The 9639-nt window shown below is 36.1% G+C and overlaps 1 protein-coding gene across 1 annotated transcript in view; it reads left to right on the forward strand.

Moving 5' to 3' along the window:
• The first annotated feature begins 1639 nt into the window (after window positions 1-1639).
• Window positions 1640-9639, forward strand: part of LOC102205501 (major histocompatibility complex class I-related gene protein-like) — a 12857-nt gene continuing 4857 nt past the window's right edge. The window contains exons 1-4 of the mRNA XM_005751402.1: window positions 1640-1688; window positions 3036-3296; window positions 3647-3925; window positions 4020-4334. Of these exons, the coding sequence (XP_005751459.1) occupies window positions 1640-1688; window positions 3036-3296; window positions 3647-3925; window positions 4020-4334 (904 nt within the window). The remainder of the gene's footprint in view (window positions 1689-3035; window positions 3297-3646; window positions 3926-4019; window positions 4335-9639) is intronic.

Consider the following 9639-nt stretch of genomic DNA (forward strand, 5'->3'; position numbering starts at 1 on the left):
ACACACACACACACACACACACACACACACACCTGTATAATCCTCTGTAAACAAAGTATTAAATGTATGTTAGTTTATACATCTGGCAATGAAGTGTGCTACACACTGATGTTGCAGCATCAGTGATGCAATTTCCATGGAAATTTCAAGTTTATTCATATTGCAAAAATAGCACATTTAGAGGCTCCTCTAAGCTTCTTTTATATTTATGTATAGGTTTATATACATTTTATATTTCTGCTGTAGTTACATTATAGCAAAGAGACATGCATTTGGATAGTGTAAGTCATGTGTTTGTGATATTGTGGTGTCCCACCTTTTAGAGAGTCGTATGGTATTTTAAGCACAAATACATGTTTGCAGTCTACTCAATTTCCCTCTGGGATTAATAAAGTCTGTCTGATTTTGTTTCTCACTTAACCGAATTTTAAAAAACTATGGGATTAAATGAGACTACACTTTTTTCCGGACAAAACAGGAACAAATGACTATGTGTTTTGATCACTGTGAACTTACAAATTGTAATGATTAATTCTTTTTCACTGTGTTGTTGCCATTTTTTAATGGTTTAAACTGAAATAAATATGTGTCTGTGAAGTAAAGCTTGAAGTTGACTGGTACTGTGTGTTTCTAGGATAACAACTATTTAGTTCTGTGACCTGTTCTCAAATATTTATGTATTTACCTTGTAGGGCAGACAGTTAATTTCCCCCTTGTATTAAAAATAATGTATTTTTCTGTAATGCGTGCATTGGATTCTCCTTACGATATAATCATATTTGTTTTGTTTTTTATTGAGTGCAAGTATTTTTTTATTTTAGTACTATTAGTAGTACTAGTTGTACCAAATAAGGGAAAGCGACACAGCTGCGGAAAACAAGGTGCAGGTGAATGGAATCAATCAACAAGCAAGAGGGACTGCGAAACTGAACGTAATGCACACGATACGAGAGACTATCAAAATAACAAAGCAAGCCTAAACTCTGAGACTAAAACACGTAAACAACGACAAAACTGAATAAACACGGGAGACCTAACAGAAACACAAACTAGGTATGGGGAACATGAGGGGACAGGAAAAAACTTGAGAATAACTGACAAAGAAAAGTATGAATACGGAATCAGAATGAAAACAACCTATTCAAACTGAAAACTAAAACAAAGTCAAACAGAAAATATTAAACCGAAACTAAGAGTCCAAAACAGAAAATGCTTGGTACAAAACCAAGGATCATGGAAGTTGGTACAGCTTACTTTAGATTCCCTGAAATATTTTGTCATGAAAAATTATAAATTGTCTAGCCCAATTAACTAAGTTGATCATTTGTCTTTGAGCTAAACAATTTAATGTCATAGAAACTTTAAAAAAATGCATAGCCAATGTATTTTGGCATTGGCTATATGAGACATATTTTCCTGTTTCGAAGTTTTGAGTATTTACCAAATACTGTGGGTAGAACAAGCAGTGCACATGCGTGGTAAAAAGAAAAGAACAAGGAGGCTCTTGAAGGTTATTAGTCTGTTTAATGTTTAACTTTTTTATCACTCAAAACTTTGGCACAGCCCATCAGGAAATGAAACGGGCAACTAAGCCAAATTGTTTTTCTTGCACTGATAAAGTGAAAAATTAAGAAAAAAGATGAAGAACGTCTTCATATTACTCCTCTGCTGTCATGTTGCATCTTCAGGTAAGATCATAGTTCAAGTTAAGTCTTAAAAAGTGTTCTCCTTAACCTACAACAACTTGAATAGCAAGAGATGTAATCTTTTTTAGTTTCACTATGAGCTGTCGACATATTATTTACTTTTTGATCGAGAGAGTGAGCAACTTCAAATTCTTGGGCACATACATTTTCCATTTCACAGGACCTCACATGGAGTATTTACACCACCTCCTTTTTGAAAAAGGCACATTTCTTAAGGGCACAAAGGAGAGTAAACTTGCTAGCAGCTGCTGTTCTGTTAAACATTTTTCTTTGAACGTATCCTCTCCCATGTCATCTTGTGTGGCTCACAAGCTGCACTGTAGCTGACAGGAAAGTAATAGGGTGTTATTAAATTAGTACAGAACATTATGCACACAGTATGGCTTCATGCTGAGAAAGAGCAATACAGATGTGACATTTGCTTTAAGCATGCTGATGGAGAAGTTTAGAGAAGTTAAGAAGGAGCTATGTGGAGGAGTGAGAGAGAAGGGTGGAGCAGGACATGTATGAGGGCAGTCAAACAGTGTTGAGGTAGAAGTGACTGATGGGTTCAAGGTGGGGGTGGAATTGCATCAGGGATCTTCCCTTTGGCTCTGATCCTTTGTTTGCAGTGGTGATGAGCAGGTTTACATATTAGGTAGAGGAGTGAGAGTGGGGAGCAGGTGAAAGAGAAACTCCAGAAATGGAGATATGCTCTGGAGAGAAGGAGAATGAAAGTTAGTAGAAGCAAAAACAGAATACATGTGTTTGAATGAGAGGGAGACAGGTGGAATGGTGAAGATTCAAGGAGCAGAAGTAGTGAAGGTGAATGACTTTGAATACCTGGGATTAACCATCCAAAGCAGCAGACAGTAGACAAGGGAGGTGAAGAAGAGAGTGTAGGCAGGATGAAGATGAGGGTCAGGGGTCATTTAGGAAAGAAAGACATCAGAAAGAGTGAAAAGGAAGATTTATAAGATGGCAGTGAGAGAATCATCCCTTGGTTAGGCTGCAATCAGTCTGGGTTTCGGGGGGCTTCCCATGATGCACTGAACATTTCTTCTTCACTCACCTCTTTTCACTCTCTGTGTTTATAAACCACTATGCATTTGATCATTAGTTATTACTAAACTCTGGTTCTCTTCCACAGTGTGGCTATTATCCTGTCTCTTCTGCTCTCTTCCTTTCCTATTACACATCATTGTTTTCCGTCTCTTTTTATGTTCACTGATGTATCACTGATAGATTTATGTTTTTACAGTGAAAAATGACCTGAATTAAGGTCATATTTAACCTACTTAAATGATACACGAAAATATGTAATAATTGAATGTCCCATCAATTTCACAGTAAAACATTCCTTGAAGTTCTTCTCCACTGAAAGCCCTGGAGCCCAGAGCATCCCAGAGTTTGTGGTTGTTGCATTTGTTGATGAAGTTCAGATAGGTGACTGTAATAACATAAGAGGGGTGGAGGTTACAAAAGACTGGGTTAAATTCTTTGAGGATCATCCTCAGCAGGTGGAACGGTATAATTCAGAATGTCTGGGTACTCAACACTTCTTCAAGGCTAACATTGACAGCTTGAGACAACGTTTCAACCAAAGTGAAGGTATGTGAAGGTCATTTCACATGTTACTGCTGAAATATTATCCCGATTATTATAAAATCCCTCTAAGAAAATAATTCAAAGCACATGACAATTTGAAGGTCTTTTTTGATGGTATTTTTCCCACCACACTGCTAACATAAAAAATAGCAAAGAAGAAGCAGTGAATGAATCCAAAGAACACAAAATGTGAATCCTGATAAACTGTTCATCAGAAAGAAAGAACACTACAAAGAAACAACCCCGTGTTAATTCTTTGTGGTATATTCTTTCTCAGTAGGTGCGATATCACCTTTTAACTCTGCATACATCTCACTGGTGATTGCAGTTATTGTTGCTGTCTCTCTTTTCAGGTGTTTATATAATGCAGAGGATGAGTGGCTGTGAATGGGATGATGAGACTGGACAGATTAATGGGTTCAATCAGTATGGTTATGATGGAGAAGACTTTTTAGCATTGGACCTGCAGACACTGACATGGATCGCTCCAAAATCACAGGCTGTCATCACCAAACTGAGATGGGATACTGAAAAAGCTCGATTAGAAATCAATCAAAATCTTTTAAGTCACGAATGCCCCGAGTTCTTAAAGAAATATGTGCACTATGGAAGTAGCTTTTTGCAGTCAGCAGGTAAAATGGCAGCAGGCCTAATTCATAGGCTTCACCATTTCTTAAGTACAGTAAAATTCAAAAGATAATGACACAACTGTTTGTCTCTCTCCAGTTCTTCCTTCAGTGTCTCTCCTCCAGAAGACTCCCTCCTCTCCAGTCAGCTGCCACGCTACAGGTTTCTATCCCCACGAAGCCACGATGTTCTGGAGGAAAGATGGAGAGGATATTTATGAAGGCTTGGACATAGGAGAGATCCTCCCTAACAATGATGGGTCCTTCCAGATGAGTGTTGAGCTGAAACCTTCAGTCACTCCTGAAGAATGGGAGAGGTACGACTGCGTGTTTCAGCTCTATGGTGTGAACAAAGACATTGTCATCAAACTGGACCAAGCTGTGATCAGGACCAACTGGGGTGAGACTTTATCCTGCGGGGTTTTGTAAATATTTCTTTCATCCTCTAGCTTTCAAATTCAAGTCCTTAATCCTTAATCCTGGTCTTACTTATTAATAACTACAAGTATAAATATAAATATAAACTATACTACTAAAAGTATTCACGAACCCATCCAAATCATTGAATTCAGGTGTTCCAGTTGCTTCCAGGGCCAAAGGTGTATACAATCAAGCACCTAGGCATGCAGACCGCATCTACAAACATTTGTGAAAGAGTGGGTCTGTCTAAGGCTCTCCGTGAACTCCAGCGTGGTACTGTGATAGAAGTCCAGTCATGAAATTTCCTTGCTACTAAATATTCCACATTCAACTGTTAGTGCTATTATATATCAAAGTGGAAGTGACAGGGAATGACAGCAACACAGCTGTAGAGAGTTTCATGGAATGGGTTTCCATGCCTGAGTAGCTGCATCCAAGCCTTACATCACTGCAATGGACGCAGTTGTGTAAAGCATGCTGCTTCAGCATACTGAGACATTTCGGACTATTTCATGCTCCTAACTTTGTGGAAAGAGTTTGGGGATGGCCCCTTCATACCCACCACAAAAAGCAAGGTCCATAAAGACAAGGACGAGGAAGTTTGCTGTGGAAGAATTTGACTTGCATGCACAGAATCCTTTGCAATGAACACTTTTGGGATGAATTAGAGCAGAGACTGCGAACCAGGCCTTTTCGCCAAACATCACAGTCTGATCTCTCAAATGTGCTTCTTGTTTTGTGCAGCTCTTTGTTTCAATCAGAGATGTCATTCTCATCAATTATCAGATGTGATGTGGTTATTACAAATTCTTTAGTAACTGCACACATTTTTGCTCTGTATTATAAAGTGTTGCTTTCTTTTCTTCAGCAGAGAAGCTCTCTGATGGGACCACCATGGAGCACCGTGCTCTATGGTTTGCTCTATGGTTTGTTCTAGTTTTCACCATCATTGCAGCAGTGATATTTCTGGCTTACAAAAGGAGGAAAGGTGAGAAAGGTAAGAAATTTCATTTGATCAGATTCCATCGATGTATAGTTTTCCATTGTACTTACGTAATTACAGCAGACTGTAATGTAATTATTAATGTAATTCTAATTTAACCAATGAAATTCGTCTTGAGTGAAGATATTAAAAGAACAAATGCAAAACCCTGATTGTGTTTTGCCAAAACACATTCCGTTTCTTATTTATGCTCTCATTTGCTTGATAACCACTAATATTTCTGCAGAGAGAGGGTTGTGTTTGCAAACAGAAACAAACAATCACCTGCTTATTATACTTTGAAAAGACCAGAATACTTCCCGACTGTCTGTTTTTGATATTACAGCTCCAGACGATGGCTCCGAGCAGTCTGAGAAACTAAATCCACAAACCTAATTGTGCTGTAAGCAGTTCTGCTCTCCATTCTTTCATCTGGCTGCTATAGTATCTTCTGCCGTTTAACATTTAAGTTTTATAATTAATTATTTTATTTTCTGTATTTCTCCGTAAATTTGATTGTATTTTTATTTAAGATTATTTTATTATTTCCACTGACAACAGTAACAATTCTGACACTAAACAGTTTATCAGTTTCTTAGAATGCTTTGGTTTAAACAGTATACGATCGACCCTACCCAAGCAAAAAGTCACACGCTTGATCAGGGTTATTTTTCAGAGGCCTTGATTTCAATAAGTATCATGTCAAAGCCAGTACAGCTGAAACAGTTATTAAAAACAGAATAGAAAAGAAAAGCCCTTTATTGTCATTGTACAGGTACAACGAGATTGTGAAATTATTATTCAAAGTGCAAATGACCAATAATGTCCTCCTATGATGATGCAGTGTCTTAGATTATTGACCATGTTGCCTCTGTTAAAACTATTAATATACAGGGTTCACCTCAAGCACCCTGAAGAAACAGTGAAAGGTTAAAGCAGGCAAAAAGAATCTGCTGGACAGGTGAAAGAAAATATTGAAAAAATAAACTACAAATTAATTTTAAAATCTACAGTAAGGACTTCACTGCTATAAAAACAAGCTAAAATTAGCCAGACAACACTACATGTTCCAAATGATTAGCAATAAAGAGTCTAATTCTGCTTTTCTATTTTCATCCACTGATAAACTAATTAATCCCTCCAAAATCATACCAACTGAATTTTATTCAGCTAATAAGTGAATGTGATGAGGAAATATCTTAGCCTCTCATATTTATCCATCACTGACATTCTGATCAAATTACTACTACAAACACAATGTCCACATTATCATTTCCAATTTTTAAAGATCTGGAAGAAGATATTCACCAGTTAAAGGCTTGGGCCTCTTTGCTTGACTTTGATCCCCACCAAACTATTCAAATTATAAGTCATTGCTTTAGAAAACATTTAGTAAATATTATCAACAGTTCTCTACATTCATGGCATTTTTCCTGTTTCTCTTAAATCTGATGTAATCACACCACTACTCAAAAAACAAACTTAGATCCATTGTAATTAATAATTAAGACTCAGACTTCCTAATCTTTCATTCCTCAGCAAAGTATTTAAAAAAATTGTTTGCAAAAAACCAAATGAATTTCTTTGATCTCATCGCATCATTTTGGACAGTGATTTTGTTTTGATAATCACCTCAATAAGGTTACCAGAGCTGCTTTCACTTAAGAAATTTAATTAAAGGTAATTAAACCACATTACTCCAGTATTAAAATCACTTCAGTGGCTCCCAATGCAATTTATAATTACTTTTAATTACCTATTACCTCTTTTATTACCTATTGAATTGTGGTTTGCCATTGAGAAATTGGCAGTAAGCAAAACACATAAAATAACCAAAACAGTGACAGAATCTCAGTGTTAGTTACTGTGTGTGTTTTGTATTTGGTAATGTATGTCAGATTGGTTCTGTGCTGGCTGCTTTTTTGGTATAAGTAGTCAAAGATAAAATCAGTAAGTATACAGCACAGAAAACTACTGCCGTGTCGGCATACCTTACACAAACACTGAGTTTCCACAAAACCCTTGGATGGGCTTAAAGATAACAAGCGTTGATCACATTAATGATGGTGAAATTTTCACTGAACTACAAGATTAAAATTCCTTTTATATCTGATAAAGATATTGCATTATGATCATTTATATCAGATTATGCACAGAGTTAAATAGTAAATGTCTTAAACAATACAATTTGACAGGATGAAGTACTATCACTGGTTTCAGTTTGTAATTTGAAGGTCTTACTAAAGTTAAGACCGTAATACTGAACACATTTTGGAGAGATTTATATTAACTATGTGATGCACCCTGTTCACTTACCTTTTTTTTCTTAAACTCCTTGGATTGCCCACAGGATATACTGTTGAGTAACTTTAAAAAGAATGTACTTGTAATTGCTGTAATGGTATGTGTTATGTAACTTTACGTTATGTTACGTTACGTTACATTACATTATGTTAATGATGTGCAGCATCAATGTCAGGATTTTCATGGAAATTTCATGTGTCAAACAACCAGAACCTACTGTATTCCTATTTGTACATATTATTTTTGTGGTGGGGTTTTTTGGAATCTAAACATTTTACTACGTCTTTAATTAAGCCTTCACTTGTTATAATCATTGTAAACTTGTGAATTAATGATCTTTGTCACTGTGTTTAACGTCTGGTGACATTTAGAGTTGAAACACACACATTTAAATGCACAGTTTAACAAATAAATCTTTAACCACCAAGGGGAACCAAACCTCATTTAGAAAGACAACCTTCTGGCACCCCCTTACATTAATGAGAGGAACTACATTTTCCTTTCCCAAGACAATGCCTAATTGACCATCTACTTATTACATTAATCGTAGAACAATAACAACAGTTTTTTTCACCCAAAGTCATAGTGGGTGTGTTACAAAACTGCATATTTTTGTTCTAGAGCTATGAATCAAAATTAAATAAACAAATCTTAAAAGATCCATCCATCAATTGATCCATTCATCCCTAACACTAAGGGAGAGGTCAGCTACCCTTTGGAGAAAGCTCATTTCTTTTGGTCACCATCCAGAGCTTGTGATGATGGGCAAGAGCAAGGGATGTAAATCGACCAGTAAATCCAGAGCTTTGCTTTTACATTCAGCTCTCTTGTCACCATGATGCCCCAGTATAAAATTTTGCAAAGCTGGAAGTTTGGTCAGTAGATGTTTAATCTGTAAAATTTTTGATCTGTAAAAATGTAAAAGGATTCATATTCATATAATGATTACATAAAATACTTGTACCTATACCTATTCAATCTTGTAAACTATGTAAATTAAAATAAATAATAAACAAATGATAAGGGTGTCAAATATACTGTGTCGCTCTAAAATAAAATAAATATTTGTATATTTATTCTACATCATAACCTTAATAATATGTACTATTGAGTTAAAAGAGCTGAGGTAGGCGGTCGGCATATCCATATTCAAGTCTACTATAAAGAGAAGACTGCATGAATGTAAATACAGACGGTTCACTGCGAAGTGCAAGCATACTGTCTGCTCAAATCCAGCTCAATACAGTCAGATTGATTGGGTGCCATTTCATAATACAATGACCAATGAACAATGACCCAAAACATACAGCCAAAGCAACCAGGAGTTTATTAAAGCAAAGAAAAGCAACCTATCATGGCAGCACAGGAACCAGGGGTCTGCAACAGCAGTATCCTTGGTTTATGTGAATAAATAAAGATAATGAGTAGTTTACAGAAGAATGCCAAATTTAATCTGTGCTTAACTAAACACACCAATTCAGAGAATCTTTATAAACCGAATTTAAACACTGACCAGTTGTTTTTGTAGATGATTACACTACAAGTAATTTTAAGTACAAGGTAGCTAATTTAAGTACAGCATTTCTTAAGTACTACATGAGGGCATAGGTCCATCTGAGCCTAAAATAATGGAGGCAAGGTGAGTTTTCATCAATTAAAAAATGAGAGCATGAAAACAATTTCTTAACCCTTGAGTTTTAACAATAAAATACAATACAAAACAATGCTATGTTTTAATTGTGGGCAAGTGTCCAAAAATGTCCTCAACAGTCAGCAGATTATATGCAGAGTCATCCCATCTACGAGGATAGCAAAGCTTTCTCCTTCCTGAGCGATAGCCACCTGTACAGACAACAACTGAAGATTAAAGTTTTTGCCAGTGTTTATTACCCTTTTTCTTTATTACACTGTAAAATGTTACAATTTTATTTTTGTCTTTTGCAAACAAACAATTACTGCTACACTCACTGCCCACTTCATTAAGTACACCTTTCTAATAGCGAGCTTTTACCCC

Source organism: Pundamilia nyererei, unplaced genomic scaffold (assembly GCF_000239375.1).
Source record: "Pundamilia nyererei isolate P.nyererei 1_Seehausen unplaced genomic scaffold, PunNye1.0 scaffold00309, whole genome shotgun sequence".
Lineage (NCBI taxonomy): Eukaryota > Metazoa > Chordata > Actinopteri > Cichliformes > Cichlidae > Pundamilia > Pundamilia nyererei.